At 29.2% G+C, this 21,335-nt stretch overlaps 1 protein-coding gene across 1 annotated transcript; it reads right to left on the bottom strand.

Annotated features, from left to right (window-relative positions):
- Positions 1–17,489: 17,489 nt before the first annotated feature.
- LOC112689619 (serine/arginine-rich splicing factor 2) lies at positions 17,490–19,988 on the bottom strand. Its single transcript, XM_025563407.1, has 4 exons — positions 19,541–19,988; positions 19,100–19,231; positions 17,933–18,075; positions 17,490–17,638 (listed from the first exon to the last, which is right to left on the bottom strand). Exons 1-3 carry the CDS (start codon positions 19,720–19,722, stop codon positions 17,934–17,936), a joined length of 456 nt encoding a protein of 151 aa, XP_025419192.1. The 5' UTR covers positions 19,723–19,988; the 3' UTR covers positions 17,490–17,638; position 17,933.
- Between the last annotated feature and the right edge of the window lie 1,347 nt (positions 19,989–21,335).

The following is a 21,335-nucleotide window of genomic DNA, read 5'->3' as shown; positions in this document are numbered from 1 at the left end:
TTGCGAATTCACGGTTAAATCTTTTTTTTTTTTTTTAGTACTAACCAAAAAATATTCTGGAATTAGTGTTATACTTAAAATAATTCAGGACCCAACTAGTTTGTACCAATGAAATTCCGGGATCCAATGAGTGTAGTACTTATAAAAATTCGGAACCCAACTAGTACACTACTTGCGATTAGCCACCAGTACTCGGGACCCAACTCGGATGCTCCAAACATCATATTTGAACATACATTATAAACTCTAATTTATTAAAGTAGTTAACAATAGACGTAAGCCTATTTAATTATATTTTTATTTCAACGAAACTCCCTATTTTGATTCTTTATACAAATATTAATTACTCATATATAAAACAATTTTTAAAAATAATTGTAATTTCATACTCAGAACTTTTATAAAAACACTATTATAATGATTTTTATTCTGTCGGTATAGACATTTATAATAATTATTATAAATTATACAAATGATCAATTAATTAACCTCGTAAACCTAGTTTAAATAATTTTATATTACGCTATGAAAACATAAATGTATTAAAATAAAATCCAAAACGTCCAAATGACGTATTGTTTGTATAATAATAGCTCTAATCCGTCGTGCCTAAATAATATTATGTTGCTATAATGCAAAGACGGACGAATTATTTTTCACTGGTAACTCAGTTTAAAATATCATCAGGTTAGTATGATAATAATAATAATGGTATATTATAGTTCATTTCGGGTAGGTAGATTTTTTACGTGACATGTGAAAGGTACACGATAATCGGGGTGCATAATATTGTAGTTTGTTATACGACATATTTGTATCCTGCTCCGGGGGTTCAAAGAAATCTTAAAAATCATTTTGACGACCTTATTGCTTATTATCTCCATTATTATATCCAACATTTTATGTCCCTCCTATTGATCGCACGATATTAACCGAGCATCTAATCCTAATCTCGGTACCTATTGAGTTTAAAATACGACCATGGATGTAGGGGAGAAATGCTCGAGGGAGAAAAGCACGTTCGGTAAATACATTTAACAAATAACAATACTTGTAAACTCGTCGGCGACAACAGATTACCAGTATACAACATAGTGTAATCGATTTTAAAATACGTTTTTTATACTTAAGTTCGAGGGCAAATAAAAATTGATAAAATATTTGTTCAAAATAAATAAACACTGCAAGACGTTTAGGCAATGTAATACCACAATATTAATTTAGTTGTTTATAGTATTTATTTAAAAAAGTTATAGGTTTAAATGATTTTCATTTATACTAGCAATGCATAATTATACAAGAATAAATATTTATTTATGTCATAAAATCATTGAAAATTATAGTGACATATAATACAAAAGTATATTGTTTTAATATGTACCTTTTTAAAATGAATATTTAAATAATCTCTTGTTTAATAATATTAATACCGTGTTAGTACCTATTTTACATTCAATCGAAAACACTTACTACTTTACTCTCCATACATAGGCGGACCCAGAGTTTTACATTTGAGTGTGCTCTATCATTTTTTAGTTATTTTTTGAAGATATAAAAGGGAGGCTATAAACACGTACGTGTCAACCGTGTTATGATTTAAATTCTAAAAATAAAGGCTTCGTTAATGATGTAAAATAACGATTGGTAAAAAATAGACGTAATTATTATTTCAGACTTATTCTGAACACTTGCAGTTTTACTTACAAAATAACTAAAATTTAATTAATGTGTATGCACATATACTCTCAATTGTAATTATTCAATTTTTTTATTCACATTAGGATGTGCCAAGGCACACCCGGCACACCCCGTAGTCGTCTGTCACTATATTCATTAGAATTTAATTTTTTTTTTTGCATATAACTCCAAAACAGTCATTCGATATAACCACTGATTATTGAATATACTATTTTACAATTAGTGATACTACTGTTATAATATAATACAGTAATAACAATTGAGCGAAAAAGTTAGTTAATATTAATTTTTTATTGTTATTTAAAATTATAACTATATATAATAACGCATCTTGTGAAACCACAGCTAAGGTGGCACTGACTGGATTCGGGTGACGAGAAGCTAGTGGATTCCTGTCCTTAACTGGTTGGGAGCTAGGCTCGGCCGAGTGTCATGCGTCCGGAGACGTCTCTTGATAGAGGTTGGTTCCCGCTACTAGATCTGGTCCGTGGGTTGTGGATAATCAGTCTTGTAAAGTACTCATGTAAAATTATTTCAATAAAAATATTCCAATATTTTTCATGTACTGAGATAGGTATTTTAAACAGTTTTTAAATACTTTCCCATAGTATCTGTATTTAAAATCAAAAACTATTTTCAAATACTTTTTTTTCAAATTTTATTTCAATTCCATCACATGACATCACATTAAAATAATTAATTAATTTATCAATTGTAAATTTTATATTATATTAATAAGATGTATCAACCATTTATCCGTGCTTTATAAATAAAATCGACGTTTATACGTGGTATACTAACCTACGTATTATAAAAATTTGCCGTATAAATCTATTTCAAACAATTCCATTCCAAATTCCAGAACCTGAGAACCTTATTTACAGTCAAAAATATACACTATTATGATTATTATATACTAAATGAATGTATAATACGTCGTTTATTTATATTTTATACATTTATATTACATATTGCCACTTCAAATATTATCATATTTCAATCGATGGTCTAATATTTTTTGCACAGCAAGATTAAATTATCAGAAGAATACAACAGCCATGTTCAAAGTTTAATATCGTACAAATTTATACTATTTATTTATTATTTATTTATTAGTGGAATTGTACTCCGCAGTCGACGACTGTATTCTTTTTGATTTTTTTATGTTAAAATGTAACAGTTAAATGAAATAGCTCCGATAAGAAAATATGACGACACATATAACAAATTTTTCGAATTGCTTTACAGTAAAAATAAAGAAATCGGTTGAACGCTACTAAAGGCAGGTGTATAGCTTTGAGTACTATTCCCTCAAATATATATCAGTTAGTTAAAAAAAATGCAATCCCAAAAATCACATAGTATTTTTTTTTTAAATTGTAGTTAACTTATTATATATAATGATGTATTTATTATAATAATATGATGTACATTTTTTTAAAATATAAATTTAAAATAACTTCTTTTTTAACCTACGACAATATTATAGTTATAAGTATACAATATGTGATGTAATTTAATTACACATCAATCACGACTCCTAACTTTAATTTAAAAAACTAATTATCGAATTCAGTGTTTACTTTTTTTCTAACGATCAGTAAAATCTGTAAAGATATATACTAATATATACTAAATATATACTTATACTTTATTAAATCAATTTAAATTTTAATAATTATTCAAAATAAGTTTTAACGTAGTTGAATTGTTTAAGGTTCTGGGTTTGGGTTAGGTTAAAATTTAACACATTTAAAAGTAAATACTATTTAGAAAAATTATTTAATGGAATAACTGAAAAAAATATGAATATAAAGTTGTTGAATTTATTAAACAAAAAGTTAGTAAATGTATTTATTTTTATTAGTACACAATTAATTTTTAATACGCCGAACAATTTTGTTTTCGTTTGTAACAGATTTATAATTTTTTTTTCGAATCCGTCCTACTCGTGCGCGTGTTTTCTATTCGAGAAATCATTTACAGTAGTAATTACTTACCTATTGTTTGTGAACTATTACATTTCAGCTTTAAAAACTTCGTGGTAAAAATAATTATCTGATGATAATGTACGATCAAATATTAGACAACGTAAGTGGTAAAGAAATGCACGAAGAATGGTATACGAACACGTAGATGAGCAATATATGAAACATATTGAGGCTATAATATATATTGAGGCAGATTGGCATACTGAAATTGTCATGAAAATCCTCCTTCCTCCACCCACGATGGACTGTTCTTTGCGTGGGTTATTTTATTTATATTTTCTTTTCTGTTTCCCGTGATCCCGCCTGGGGCTGTTGGATTGGAAGATTACCGAGCCCTGTTATACATATAAACGCAAAGACCCCGGCGCACGGTTACCATCGAACAAATAATCAGCTCGCATTATCCACCGGTGCACTCTAAAATTAATGTAATTTATTTATTTTTATGACAAACATCCCTGTCGACCGACTCATGAATCATAACATGATCATCACATAGTATTACATAATATTACTGGTATTTAGTTCATGAATTACCTAAATATTTTAATTAAAACGTACGTTTTATTGAAATCCTGGAAAATGGGAGACTTGAAGGCACTTCACCTTAAAAATGCTTAAACTTGAGTAAGTTTAGCTAAGATACTAAATCTTATATTTTTTTTTTTTTGTTTTTTACTTGGTACAACTTAGTTCATCTTATAAACTATAATTGACACAACACGATGATTTTATAGTATAGGTACTATTAACTGTTATAACTGTTATGTATATTTGCAGTTAAATCTCGATAACTTAAACCCTAACTTGGATAAAAAAAAAAAATTCGAATTATAGAAAATATTTTATTATACAGCACAATTACAGACTTATTTTATAATAAAATTTATATATTTATAACATGTATAATATATTTATGTATATTTTATAATTTTCAAAAAAGTATTGTATAGTAAAATAAATATGTAAATAATAAATAAAATAACACTAATTTTGAAAAAATTACATATTTTTATTGTATGATAAGGACGTACCTGTTAAGTTTAAAATTATTTTGAGCGCGGAACTAATCTAGTCTAGAATTTATGGTTGTCCATGAATATATTGACATACAACTTATAAACCATTTAACACCTGGGCAAAAGTAGTTAAAGGCTAAGACAATTCTACATTCTCATCGATATTCGACTCCTCTTAACTAATTATCTAACGTGTTAGGTTTTTCTTTATTACTTATTATCGTTATTTATTAACATTTATTATTTATACATACACTTATTTCAGTAATTTTCGACTATGTATGTCGAACAATTCGAGTCACAGATCACAGTTTAAGAATCACTATATAATTGAAGGAGAATGCATGGAGAGAAGAAAAGAAAAACGTTTTGATGCAACACAATATCTAATACAATAATTATATCTCCCGACAGCTGCATCCGAATTGGGTCCCGAATTATTTTAGGTATACACTAGTTCCTGAATATTTTTTGGTGAGTAGTTACCAAGTACTACTAAGTACTATATTATACTCACATTTTCCTTCCTATTTTAACAAACTTAGGAATTTCTGTGATCTATTTAGATCACAGGACCACATTTTTTTAAAATTCTTTAATTTATTTAATATTTTTATATAATAGTATTCGAAAGTTAGTATAGTATAATAAACATATTAATACAATTTTTAATATTTTTAATATTTTTATCAACACAATTCTAATAATTTATATTTTAATGGAAAAGAAACTATAAAAAACATTTTTTACTATACCTGTGGTCTAAATAAAACATAGACAGTCCTAAGTTTTTTAAATGGGAAGGAAAATTTTAGTATAATGTAGTACTAACCCAAAAATATTCAGGAACTAAGGTAATACCTATAAAAATCCGGGACTCAACTATTACTACCTGCGATTAGCCCCTAGTACTTGGGACCCAACTCGGATGCTCCGACGAGCACAACACCACTCGTGGTCCTATACACGTCCGTGCGGAAATAAATTATAAATTTTTAGTCTGGTATCATAATTCATGATTAAATTAATTTTATGTGAAGGCCACCACTTTGGGATAGTAAAATATTGATGAAAACGAAATGCGATATTACTATTATTAATGAGTAATAAATTACGTTACTTATCAAATTTTTCATGCTTTCACAACCCCCGGAAATTTCTACCTGCTTTAGCCTCTGCTTGACAACCTTCAATATCATTTAGATGAACAACCTGATCATGCATGTGATTGAGTCAAGAAACACTGAGTAGTGTTGAAAACAAACACGGAATGAATTCATAGAAAAGAGATTAAACGATGGTGGAATGCTGTATCAAATTAATTAGGTTAGATAATTAAATGTGGTCTAGCGCAGTGATCCTCAAACTGGGGTCGCCAATACGAGTATATAAAATAACTATTAAGGTGTTTTTGTAAATATCATCATGATAATCTTTGATGAAAATTAAATAAATAACTTTTGATCATAATAATAGATTTTTAATTACATCTGTGATTACAGCAATTAAATTTTGGCGGACCTCCGTTTTTCTCTAATGAGATGATATTCTAGGGACAATATTTAAAGTTTCATAAAATATTTGTTCTAAAATAGATTGTTCAAAAAAAGTTTGGAAAAAATTACCACTGGAAGAAATATTTTTTAAAACAAGTAATAATTAGAAAAATTTGTTATAGAAGAAAAAGAATGGATAAGTTTAATTTAATATATAAGTGTAGTGAAAAAAATATGTTTTGGAACAAATATATATTTTAACTAATGTATTTTAGTTAAAAAAATAACTGCGGAATAAATTACTATGGAATAAATTTAGAACTTTTATTCCACAAATATATGTTCCACAGCGTACTGGTGGTATTATAGTAGGTACTATAAAAAAAACAACTTTAATTCATTGTATTTGTTAGAAAATAAACTATATAAAAAAATATACTAATTGAAATTTCATATGAATTTGGGTATAATAAAAAGGAGTAGATAAAAATATTTTTAAAAACAAGGAGTACTTCCTCTTTAATTCAAGCATTACTTACCTATTCAAAAAATTCTGAAAAAGATGTTAAGGAGTTTTATCTTCTTCTTTAGCCACAGCTTACGGGGTTGCACATAGTTTGCGCACATTTACTTAAATTACAACTCGTTTGTGCACTGAATATTTCTAGTGCAACCACTCGTTTGCGCACAGATTATTTTTAAAGTAACCACTCGCTTGCGCACACATTTCCCTTCCCACTTTTACAGACTTAGAACTGTCGGTGAATATTTTAACTTCACTGGTGTGGTTAAAAATGTGTTTTTTGTGTATTATATTGTGTGCTATATGTTACAAATAATTCAAATTTTTCGATTTTGTCATTTTTATTTAATTTAATGTGTTTTTTGTGTATTTTTTAAAATTTATTACTTCAATGGTTTGCCTTGGAAGCGGTTACCCATTTGCTCCAAGTAATTTAATTGGTCTACTTCGTTATTCGAATACTTGGTCCATACATTTTTCGAGTATTCGATTGCCTGTAGCACTTCTTTCCGGCGATAGTTATTAACATTCATTTTTATTAAATTTAATTTAAGTTCAGTTTCTGATTGTATGTTTTTAATTACATCAATAACTTGGTATACATGTGGGTGAGGACTATAGAATTGGTTATTATAATGTCTATGGAAAGCTTCAGCTCCATTAGTTGTTCTTGGTTGATCACCTGGTTTTCCAGCCCACAGAGATGGATTGAAATTTGAATCAGGCAATATATATGATGCGAAAATATAATCAGAAAAAAATAATCCATCAGGTGGAGCAATAGCTATTAAATTTGAAAATTCTATTTCTATTTCTTCAGGTGGCAAATACGACAAACTAAAAAAATATTTTAGCCATTTACCTACCTCTGAATTATTATTTTTACACTCCCGTAATAATTTACTACTCTTTTGTATTCGACGAAACCATGATTGAGCTAAATGAAATGTACAGCATATAATTTTACACTGTGGAAAAACATTTAAAATTGAGTTATGAGCTGATTTTTCAAAATCAACATGAAATTCTTTAATATTAAGAGTCCGATCGAGAATGTGCGTACAGAGATTTTGAAGTTTTTCTCACATAGTTGTGTATGTTGTATGTTTATCTTCTAAAAAACAAAATACTACTGGTACGTAAAAAAAATGTTGATGAATGTGAATGGTATATAGCTGAGAAAATAATTTTGGGCAATACGAAAATGTTCCATCTCTAAATACATGTTTAGCGTCACATAAAGCACTTAAATTTGCTAAGCATGTAAACATTACTACAGAATTATCGTCACTGAAATACATGAATTGTTCATCTTTAAATTTTACTTCAAATTCTTTCAGCTGTTTACAGCCTCGTTAACAGTATTTGGGAGTTTCGGAAAATGTTTTTTTCTTGTTGCATACATTGAATTTCGTAACAAATGAATGTCACCATGATTTAAATTTAAATCGGATTTTAGTAATAATTCTTGTCTAATAATTTTACTTGGTTGTGTATGCATATCTTCAATGGCCTTTCTCTTAACAGAACTTTGGATAATATCTTTATGTACTTCGTTCTGAGAATATTCGCTGTGATTATGTTCGTTTTTATAATTAATAATAATTGTACACTGACTATTAAACGTAGCCACTGATTTACATTTTTTATTGGTACACCGGAATAAAAAATTACCACATTTTAATTCTCTGTATTTCGAAAATTTAAAATTGTTTATAGACACACACATTTTGTCGCGACGCGTGTAGTATATATTAAATATTTCGTATTCCATGTTCGCTATACGAGAGAAATGTCGAAACTAAAGTTGAAAAATTACAAAAATGTATATCAGTACAACAGTACCTACTAGTTATTTCATGGGTAATAAATATTGATAAAGTTTATCGAAGTATAAAGAGCTGTCAAAATTATGGATAAATCCGTTATTTTCGACATTATATTTTTATTTTATTTCGAAACCTTCAAAGTGGTTATTGGTTATCAATAAAATATGTCTAAAAAATGTTGTGTGCTATCGAGTTGTTCCTTCTATAATATGTTGTGCGCAAACGAGTGGTACCTTCTACAATAATTTGTGCGCAAACGAGTTCCAGGTTTTAACTGAACAATTTTAAAATGTGAGCAAACTAGTTGTAGCCACTTACGGCACATTAAGAGCCAACGCTGCCTGCCCCACGCCTCTCCATCGTTCCCTGTCACCTTCATCTTCCACTTGTATCGTGTCATCTATGATTCGTAAATCCGTAGATAAGGAGTTTTATAGGCAATTTAAATTCATTAGTAATATGATATATAGTAAAAAGCATTTATTTACTTTTTTGAAATCATAGTAACTTTTATTCTGAAGAAATTTTTTAAAACGCATATGAGGTTCACTCAAAAATGTTATTCTCTACCAATCGTATAATAGGTTTTTTCACCATAAAATTACTTTAAAAGGAATTTTCATTGGTTTTCCATAAACATGTTTTTACTAGATATAATAACCGGTGTAGCGTCCTCTTAAGAAATTATGATATAAAAATTATATATTACAAAAATAAATATTTATACGTGATTAAAAGTAATTACTTTATCTTTATGTTGTTGGAGGGTGTTGTGGGCGTAGCCCCCCCGCGTGTCTGTAACCTAAAATTCTTGTCATCCACCCCCTAGAAAAAATCCTAAATACGCCACTACCTTATCTTAAACATGTTTGGAGTAAGTATTCTAAACAGAAATTATTAATTAATTAAATTAAACAACCAATGCGGGTATTATTACATATTATTAATATTACGATCGTTCCAAGTCATGGCAATAAGTTTGTAAAATCTTATAAATTTGATTTAATTTTTATCACAGAATATATTTTTTTAATTCAGTTATTAAAAATGCATTTTACAATTATAATAATTATTGTATTTTTAGTCACTTAACAATTTTTAAGGCTAGGGGCAGTGGTGTAGCCAGGATTTTTAAATGGGGGGGCTAACCACTTTTTTGGATAAGTAAGGTAAGAGAGGATATGAGAATTCACCCTTGACCCCCCCTGCCATCTACCACCAAGTTTCTAAACGTAATTCAAGCATTTTAGTATAGTTTTAAAAATATTTATTAATATATAATTTATAATAATAATAATTTTGATTTCAGTATTCAGTTACTTGCTCCACTCTGACAGCTGCATCCTCTTAGGCGAATTTCTGGCAAATTCAGTTATTATTTCACTTTCATCGAATTGCTCTTTTTTTATTTATACTAGCCATAGCTAACCCATTCAGTCTGTTTTCCGACATGGTGCTTCTTAAAAAAATTTTTAAGCGATTAAGTGCTGAAAACGTTCTTTCCGGAGTGAAAGAGGTAACTGGTAACGTGGTGAATAATTGTAAAAGTATTTTAATGTTAGGTCGAAGATTGGTGCGATGAGAGAGTGAATCAAGAGCAGAATTCGATTTTGGAATAGTATTTTGACTCCATTGTTGCCTCCATATGAACAGGTCAGCTCTGATTGTAGATGAGGTATCATCATGGAGATCTTGGACAAATATTTTAGCAGCTTTTATAATATTTTTATCGTCATACATATTTAAATTAGCCGGAATAAGTCCTTCAAGTGGCATAACATCAATAAGCCTTTGATTAAAACGAGCATCCATTGATTCTATTAAATAGTCAAAATACATTATACATATAAACACGACCCACGGGAAGGCTAGAGCCCCCTTAGCCCCCCCCCCTTGGCTACGCCACTGGCTAGGGGGCTAAGACCTGTACTTTAAATTTCGGAGGGGGGCTTAGTCCCCTAAATCCTCCCCCGATTTCTGCCTATGGATAAGACACCATATTCCCAGTGCTGCAACTACAATTGAGAAGCCCCGGTACAAAAACATTTTATAGGCCCTTCGTCATCACTTAATCAGCTCATAGACTTGCACAAGAGGTATGCAGGGTATGCAACTCAATATCCTAAACAAAGAGCCATCTTTCTAAAATTACAAAAAATAAATAAAAATTATGACATTTGGTCTTATATATATTATGTAATTTTTTATTACATTATGATTTTTATTGTAATTTATATTCAGTCCCAGACAGTTTAATTTATTTTTAAAACACAAATGCTATGATAACGATTTAATGTGTTAATGAAATTAAGAAATTAAATTAATTCAAGCGAGATTAAATAGCCATCTACTACAGAACAAGAAATGGTTATAAATTAAAATCTCGAAAATATTATTGATGATATTAAGAACTCAACTGTACGTATACCTAATCGTTTTATGATTAATTTTGATTATTTATCAAATTTATTTTGATTTTCATTTAAGTATATAATTACGTTTTTATTTATTTACCCTATTTATTTAACCAGAATTTTGAACGCTTAAATTAACTTTCAGTTTTAGGGGAAGGGGGGGTCAGTGGCAGCCTTTTGCATACCCTGAAAAAGAGGTCTGCGCACGCCTATGAATCAACTTAAATACACCTTAGGAATATCGAAAATAATATAAAAAAAATTACATTCAATTACTGCACAGTTCAAGTTTTAACGATCGTACAATGCTGCATTTGAAATCATGTGTAATCATGTATATGTTACGGGCAAAGTATACAATTCGGGCATTTTATACATTGTTCGGACAGTATATAAAATTCCCTTCATATATTGGGCAATATAGATAACAGATGATATGATTTAATGAAATATGATAAATCAATGAATAATGACATGCATATATATTATTGATTAATTCATCTCAGTAGATATAATTTTTGCACCACCCAGTGGCGTAACTGGGAAAAAATCTAGGGGGAGCAATATAATATATTTATTATTACCAAAACCCTGACACCCCTCCCCCTCACCAGTTAAAACATTTATTGTATATATTTTATACACTATATCTAATTGTTTGATTTTACATAAGTCTTTTAACTCATTTTATGGTTTAGATAAACATAAATTGTAGGTAGGAGGTACTAGGTACTAATATTATTAAATAATACCCATAAGAGTTCATTAATAAAAGGTGCTATTTGTAGTGTTGGATTATCTGGGGAGACAAAATTATACCTTTATCTCTCAAAAAATTTTCAGAGGGGGCACTTGCCCCCCTCCCACCACAATTACGCCACTGGCACCACCAATCCTTTTTTGGCTGTGCTTTCTTTTCTTTTACATGATTCGCAACTATTTAAGTATAGCATAATCATATCTCTGGTAATATTTTTATATTTTGTATTTACCTCGTGTTCCATCCTATTTCATCCACCATGTCCAATCGATAAATGTACATAATATTTAATTTCGTTATTTTCAGATACTGGTACAATTAACTTATTAACATCAGAAAATTTTAACACGTTTTTTTAAAAGTTTATAATCATTTTGTTCCTTTTCTTTGAATTGTTTTTTAATTAATTTTTATATAAAATTAATTGATCAAATTTTAACTTGGTAAAAAATGAAGTATTTGAACCTTTTTTTCTCTAAAAAAATTAAATTGTTTAAATCTTCATTAAACTTTTCCATATTCGAATAATAAGTTAGGTATACACTGAATGAATTAACCTGCACTATACAAACGATTCACGGTTACTAAATAGTTTATTTTTGAGAATAGGTAAAAGGCCGACAACATGATAATCACTACAACTTCATATAATATAACTTATAAATCAGTAAATATAGTAATAATATATTATGTCACGTACACGCGTATATGTGGACAAGCGGACATCCCCATTGTAAAAATGCGATAAGAACAAACAAACTAGTTACAGATAATAATTAGACTTTATTTTAACTATGTTTTACGATTTATCATATTTCATTAAATCATATCATCCGTTATCTATATTGTCCAATATACGAAGGACATTTTATATACTGTCCGGACAATGTATAAAATGCCCAAATTGCATACTTTGCACTAAACATATATATATATATATATATGTATATGACATTTGTGGAATCCGAGGCCCTAATGCAAATATTTTTATCAAGTGGTACCTTGCATCACCTGCACCTGCGGTAGTTGCGGCACTGCAATCCCTGTATTTTTCATACATAGATCCAGTACATATTTTATTTTGGCTAAATATTAGTGTAGGTATTTAGTATGTTATCACAAAGGCCACCCTATACCATACCATCAGCGCCGGCGAAAGCTATGGACAACCTGGGCGATTGCCAAGGGTGCCAGCAAGAAAGGGGTGCCAAACTGAAAATTATTTTTATCTAATTTTTCTTTTAATACGCATTAACAATCTACAAAAAGTAAGAATATAATAGTTGTGCCTCCTATTTCAATACTGCATCGATACCGCTGGATTTTATATGAAAATAATGCATGGAAACATACTGTATACCACCGCATTTGTATGTATAAATAAAATATAATATAGATAGATGGTCCTAATAATTATTTTCATAAAATATTTAGCCGTTTATAAATAAATTCATATATCACTAGACGATTACATAAAATCCGTGGTGGTGAAACCATTCGGACATTACGGCGAAAATACCGCAGTGTGGCATAAATCAAGGACACATGTGTCTGACGCACAATTGTTTTCGACGGGCTTTTACTACGTACGATCTACTTTATAATGTCAAAAATCTAAACTAACAAGTTACAGTCAACAAGAAATCAATATTCATATTTTTGGTTTAGTTAATTTGTGTACATAATATTTTGATTTCTAATTATTTATTAAAAATGAACTCCGTTCACTGGTTTTCTTAATAAATAAGTAGTTAATAAAATACCATATTTAATGGCGTAATTTGGAATAGGTTCTGGAGTGGTGGGATACTATCGTTCTACTGGAGCTATGTCCCCCACACCCCCCTTACCATTAAATCTCTTATATTTTAATATTATATTAATTTATTATTATAAATTAAATGAGGCAAATGGTATAATGATGATTGTAAAAATGTTAATTTTTAATCATTAACATTTCCTAACTTTGTACTTACAGGTTGTTCCACAGAAATCATTAATGTAGATTGATCTAATTCTTTATTTTTCCTAAGAAAATATCCTTGTTTTTGATTTTTAAATTTATGGACATGGGTATGCCATAATAATTACATAGATATAAAAAGTACATAAATGTATGAATATTTAGATTTCAAAAAATAGTTCAACATTATTACCACAAGTTCTTTGCTAAGTTGCTCTTGATTTGAATCACATTTTGACAAGCTGTTTTCTTGATCAATTCTTTAACTTTTTTTTTAAAAAGAAGAAATTAAGGCATTCGACTGTCTTTTTATTTTTTATTTAATAATTAAATAATATATTAAATTTAAACTATCACACAATAGACATACATCCACAGTTAAAGAAAAATAATATTATTTTATTACTCGTTTTATTATAATATAAATAATAATAGACATTGATGTTGCACTGTTGCTCAATGTTTACAGTAATATAATATTCAAAAATAGTTAATATCTTATACCGCTAAGTAGAATAATATAGTATAATGATACATTGTTTGTCAATGTCGTCGATATCTATCCATATCACCACTATAATTACACCACTGCTATATTCCTATATTATAGGCAGTGGTGGCGTGAAATAATTTATTCTCCACAAAAACTTTCAAAAAGTAAAAAAAAAACGTTAACCTCAAAATTTGAACTATTATATTCTAGCGACAAAAAAAAATATGTCCAAAGAATTCACTGATATAATACTAAATATATACTAACACCTAACTACAAATTTTCGATCTCATGGTTTGATAATAAGATATTTTTCCGTTTTATCCAGGGATAATATATTATTATAAAATACATTTTTAAGTCAATACATTAATATTATTGTTTTAATATTCTTAATTTATAAATATTATTTTACATTTATACCTATAATACATATGTCTATTATATATTATATGTATATAATAAATGAAAATGCTATGGGACGGGGGAGGGTTGACTTTATTTTTTCCTTTCCTCTTAAACATCATGTATTTATATCTAGAGTAGCCATTAAATTATAAGGCGAAACTGGGAGAAAACAAACACAATATTGAGTAATATACTTTTTAAATAACTTTTAATATATTGAGAGGACCAATATACAAGGGGTGGATATGAAGATCAGATCCCCCTAGGCCTTTTTTTAAGTTATAAAATAATTTTCTTAGTGTGAGGGCGTTAGAAATGTAAAAAAAATTATTTGTTTGCAAATTATCCCTTCTCCCATAAAAGTTAGCCGGCATTATATTTAAAAATATATTTGTAAAATAAAATATGTTGTATATTTGTGTAAATTACAAATTATGTTATTATATATTGGTAATCGATTACGATTAAATATGTACTTTGAAATAAAATGATCGAAGTTATAAATTTAACAATACAACATTTCCTCTAAACGTCCAAGACGCATCATATGGACGTTCCGAAAATATTTTTCGGGACACCGGGAAGCGAAGTCCAAAACCAGTGACAATCCCGGTTTTCCGGGACGTATGGCAATCCTATGTATAACCCATACTGGTTGCCCGAATGACCAACTGGTTATTAAACTATTAGTGATCTTATAAGGCTACGGTTACTATGTATGCGAGTTCTGACGAATAATTATTCTGACGAATTTGTTGTCAGAACAAAGCGGTTACACTGTGCGCGGTTTTTGACATTCTGGTGGTCAGTATGTTTCTGCCACCCAGTAAAGATGGACGAACTTGATAAATTGTATTTTCTTGAAAGTCCGTTATTGAAATTATTTTTGTTAAATGGTGGAAAAACAGCATGTCAACGAGTTATTTTCTAGAAGAGACGACAAAAGAGAGTTTGAAATGTTATTTCAAGAATTGTGGGATCAACCGGAAAAGTTTTTCGAGTATTTCAGGATGAAACCAGAAACATTTAAATACAAACTGGAGAAAATAGAAGAAAGTATTACAAAGTTCACTCATGTCCCACAAACACCTATTCTCATACACGAGACTGATTAATTTATCGGGATCCATGGTTCAAATAAATAAATAAATTGTAATAATTATATAATAATCAAATCTCGTCAAAACATTCACATTTCGGACGAAAAAATCAAACTTGTTTGAACGCTCAACTGTTTCTGACGACGTCGTGTATGTTGTGGCGTACTCAACGCTATCAGTGTAAACGATCTCATTGAAAAACAGGCGTTTGTTTGTTTTGACGAATACGTCAGAACTCGTCAGAACTCGCATACATAGTAACCGTAGCCTAAGACAGTTAAATATACAAATACCGATAAAACGTTTACACTTTAGCAATTTTATTATAAAAATTTTAACTCGTAGACAAAACTAATAATATGCACACAATTTTGAATTATGTAATTACGAACTTGATTTAACATTTTAACATTCTTAATGTGTGTAATATGTAATTGTTTTTAAACTGACAATTTAATTACATTTTTCAAACATTAGTGTTTTCTTTGTACCAAGACAATAACTAACGTCATTAAAAAAAACTGTCAAAAATGGATAATACGTATGACATACATAAAAATAAGTAATTATAACAGTAATAATCTTAAATAAAGACATTAATTACCATTTAAAGGTTTTTAAAATTACTTACTGAAATAAAAATACATAAAATGTATTTAACTAATTTTTCGTATGATTTTGATTCCAGATATTCATATTTTATTCTATCTAGTGATAATATAGTGATAAAATAGTGATGTAATTTCCCAAATTCTTGTAATGGCATAGAAACAGGTATTATAACGAGTGGTCGAGCATTCATACCATTTTAAATCGCGATTAATCTCAAATAATCGGTTCAATGCAACCAAACCTAAGTTTTATGAACACATAATGTAATACTTGTACTCTAAAACTTGATTATAAACCAAGTATTTCTGTAAATTGCTATGCAAGTATAGCATTAAAAAATTCTAACTGCTGATAAAATTGTACAATATAAACAAACACAGTAAATTTAGATTAACACCAGTCTAGATGATTTTAGTGGGTACTAAAATGTTGTCAGTATTATCACATACACAATACTATTATTCAAGCTTGAAATAAGACATTTTGTAATTTTATAATTTTTTTTTTTTTTTAAATATACTTCTATCATACTTTTTCTTCAAGTATTATGTTAAAAAAAATAAATATAATTAAGTTTTATAATTTGAAAATATTGAATGCACATTCACTACTATATTACAATATAAAGTAAGTATCTTTTGTATTTTCATGACTCATGTAAATAAAATTTTTCATAAAGTGGCGTCCAATCCTTAATGTGTTATGACTAGATATCACTTCCTTTTGCAATAACAGATGAGCAAGTAACCATTATGATACAAATCTAAAAAAAATATGTTCTTTCTGTGCTTCTTTTTTTAGTTAAAAAAGGGAGAATGTGGATCATTGATTACAAATTTTAAGAAAATCAGTGGATGGGTCCAAAAAATCCAGTTGCTACACTATTAAATTTAGACTAATCTATAATTATACCCATAATAATATAGTATGCAATAAAGCAAAATTATAAAACATATTTCATTATATTTAAATATAAGATTTATTTAATATAATATTTTACCATAAAAATATTTAAGGGTAATTAAAAAGCTTAAGATTAAAATTTGGTTTAGTTGGAAATTATTCAGGATCCTAAAGATTATTCAAAATAAACTAAATATTATATATACTTAATTTTTTTCTACAGATTATACCTAAATGAATAATTATACAAATAAAAAAATTAAAACTTAGGCTACAAAAATGTATGATTATATATTTAATGAAATTAAATATTCCAGAGATTAATAAGTCATGAAATATTTTTAAAATTATGATGGTAGATAAAATGGTTGTTTGCAGTAGTTTAACCTAAAATTGTTTTTGCCACAAATAATTGAAAAAAATCCACACCTGAAAAAAAAATGTAGAATATACCATTACAATCCTAACTACAGTAATTTATAATAAGCAACATTTAGAATTAATTGTTTGTTCAATTTATTTATTAAGAGTTGAGTTATATAGTACAATTAGTTCACAATAAGTTTCATTGAAATATGATTAAAAAAAAAATTAATAAATCTATGGCTAAAATTATTTAATAAAGTGTATTGAACAAGTAAAATAAAATACACATTAAAAAAATGGAAACTTATCTCTATTTTAAGCATCACTTGGCTAAATAATTTAATTTATTTAATTTACCTTATGATCTTGACCGACTGGCTGACTTTGAATGTCCTCTTGAACTACCAGAACGAGAACGTGATCGTGATCGAGAATAAGAACGTGAACGACGTCCACGAGACCGGGATCTAGAATATGAACGACGTCTAGGCGAACGAGACCTAAATAAATAGCATAGATGCATGATTAAATGTATTGTATTAACTAAAATAAATAACATAAGACAATGTTTATGATATTTAAACTTATTCCGATCTGTTAGGGGTTAAATTATTATCATTTAAATTTAACAAGATTAAAATTCTTCAAGCGCGAAAAAGGACTTCATAAAAAAATATAACAAATTGCGATTTCCTAACCCTAAACAGAGTTGCCAGGATGACTCAGGATTGCTTTGTTTAGTTTTTTAAATTTAAAGTCAGCAAACTGAAATCTGCAACTGGCACTCGGCTGATCAGCAGCTAGTCAGCATGCATCTGCTATTGGCAGGAACAACGCCCTCGCCTTCTGCTGCGGTCAGCACGATTATTACACCTTAGCTCAGCCTCAGCCACAGCACTCAGCCGCCACTCCCCAATTACACCCCACACCTGAAAATAGTGCCGCTGCTATCAATGGGGTTTAACAATGCTCACATTCTTTTTTTAACAAAATTAGTTATTATTTTTAATGATTTAAGTTAATTAAGTCAAATAGTTACTGAATTATTTTTATCATGTAAGAAACACTAAATATTAATAATAAAATTAAAGTATGAATAAAATGAAAATCAAGAAAAAAAAACTAACATAATAAATATGACAGAAATAAAAATTATAAAACACAATATACCTAAACCATTATACCATAGCATCATGTTGCTTAATATGAAAACTAGTGTGCAAAATCCTTACCAGCAAGATTTAAAATTTAATTTAGATTTTTTATTTAGTTATATTATTTAAAACTATTCATTTTATATTAATTAAATGCCATTTTACAAAATAAATTTAATGAATATAGAACTTTCATTATTTTGCACATAGACTTATTACACAAAACAATGACGAATAGTTGGGTTGAAAGATCATTGGTAATTACATGTTGAATGACTCAATTTGCCGAACATCATCTCATTATCATCAATCAGATTTGAAGAACATGAAGCTGTAAATAGTCAAATAATTATTAAATTAAAAATTATACCTTCTGCGACGTCTCCTATACGGTGAAGTAGGACGACCATAACGAGCCATTTGAACACGTAATTCTCTACCATCCAACATACGACCATCCATGGCATCTAATGCATCTTCAGCATCGCGTTTATCGTAGAACCTGAAACCAAACAATTAAAACTAAAGGGAACTGGTAATACCAATGTTTCAGTAAAAAAAATTGTGTTAATCGCAAATCATATAAGATCAAAGTTTCGGATCACAGCGAACAACCACTAAAAAGGAACTTCGACCCAAAAACTATTGAGGAAGCTCAACTTTAAAGGCGATTATAAATTGTATCGAAATATGCTCAATGGTAAACTTTGTAATCACTTTTGCATGTCTAACCAATGAGGCGAATGGTCCGGAGTAACCGACAAACATTACTAATGAAACGTGCAAAAAAAAAAACTGTGTAATTGGATACCTGACAAAAGCAAATCCTCTGCTTTCCCGCGTGAACCGGTCTCGGGGAATGTAAATGTCTCCAACTTCACCGCATCTCTCGAAAACTCTCCTAAGGTCTTCGGGTGTCGTCCTATAGGTGAGATTGTCAACTTTCAGCGACACCATACCTTCGATCCTCGGCGGTGGTCTGCTGTAGCTCATTTTGAATAATAATTATCAATCACTAGTTTCTGCGGAACACCGTAATGTCGTTACAACACTAGAAAACGATTTACCGCATAACGCGGACGAAAACGGTAAGAGAGTTACAAAAACGATGGTCAAAGAACAAACAATAATTGAGAAATGAAAAGTGCGATCAATAGCTGTTGAACAACCACGAGCAAATCACGTTCAAATGAACGAGAACGCGAATAAAATGGCCGACGGTGCAGTCGGTGTTTCGACCGCAGTGAGTCACATCGAAAACTCTCGTGGAACTGTAAATTTTAAAGCGTCATTTATAACAGTGCTACCAACATCCAACATCACTCATCACGCCATCGTTTTGTACTATGACATTTTAATATTCGTGACGATGGTTCCTATTTGCTTTTAGGCAGTGCTCGACTAGTGGGGGGGGGGGGGGTCGCAGGGGGATGGAGTATCCCAACTAATTTTCAGAAATTTTAGCGTCCCCCTACTATGATTACGCTATAAACATAACGCTCAGCCAGTTTTGGGGACGGTCTTGTTTTTAAAGTAAATAGAGTCTCCCTTCTTTAATTTTGCCTAGTCGAGCACTGCTTATAGGTCTATGAATGTTACACCCGTTGCTCAGTTGTCAACTTTCGAACGTTTCATGGTCGTTATATGTAAGAATACGAAATCCAAAGCCACCCATGAAGGCCTTATATTCACTGTCGTTATTATTAATTATACTGCTGCAACCGATGAACGTTCCAAATAAAAAACAACCAATAATATTAATTTTTAACTAATAAACTCGTTCAACGACTTCTTAAGTCATTATTCTCAAAATACGTACTCGCAGTACGTGAATAAAATAATAAATGTTGTAGAGTTCAATCTTTTTGCTTTACCCATATCAAATATTTCTCTATATAGTCACAAAATAAGAAATTAAGAATTACAATAATAGATTAGGTTTCAAGTAAAGTTATTTCTTGGAACGTAAATAATTTTTTTAATGCATATAGATCGTTAAGCATTAGAAAATGTGAAAACACACTTAGTAGTAAACAAAAAAAAAAAAAACAGGTTAATTTGTAATCAATTTCTAGAGACTTTTTTTAACAAGTTGTGATAGTGTATCAAATATCTTAGTATAGATTTATAAAAATTTGTATGTTTTCACTGGTTACGTAGGATGTATTCTAAAGCCCCGTTGAGCTTACTAAATATAGTAGAATTAGTACTCATGAAATTAATTATCCTAACTGGGAACTTTTGTTTTTTTAGTATATTTTTACACGTATTAATACAAACATTTAAAAACAAGTTGAATCATTTAAATGGCAACTCAATAAATATATTCAACATAATTAGTGTAATGTGGCCACTTAAATTAATTAATCTATGCATAGATCAGTGGTTCTCAACCTTTTTTTGTTCACGACACACCATTTACATCACAAATTTTCGCGGCACACTCATGCACTTGACAACAACAAAAACTTTGGCTACGCGCTAAGATATCCAGTTGGGTTAAAAGCGTACAGTTTAACTACATATGTATCGTATTATCTGCACAATTAATTGACATTTAACTGTCATAGTTTCATCAATCGGTATTTTCAAATATCAGGCATTTT

Source organism: Sipha flava, unplaced genomic scaffold (assembly GCF_003268045.1).
Source record: "Sipha flava isolate LNK unplaced genomic scaffold, YSA_version1 45_pilon_pilon, whole genome shotgun sequence".
Taxonomy (NCBI): Eukaryota; Metazoa; Arthropoda; class Insecta; order Hemiptera; family Aphididae; genus Sipha; species Sipha flava.
Note: the sequence above shows the minus strand (reverse complement) of the source record. Positions and strands in the feature narration are given on the sequence as shown.

Coding starts and splice junctions, on each gene's coding strand:
- LOC112689619 (XM_025563407.1), bottom strand. CDS start 19,722: ATGAGCTACAGCAGACCACCGCCGAGGATCGAAGGTATGGTGTCGCTG. Junction 19,232..19,540: donor AGAGGATTTGCTTTTGTCAG/GTATCCAATTAC, acceptor GTTTGGTTTCAG/GTTCTACGATAAACGCGATG. Junction 18,076..19,099: donor TATAGGAGACGTCGCAGAAG/GTATAATTTTTA, acceptor CTATTTATTTAG/GTCTCGTTCGCCTAGACGTC.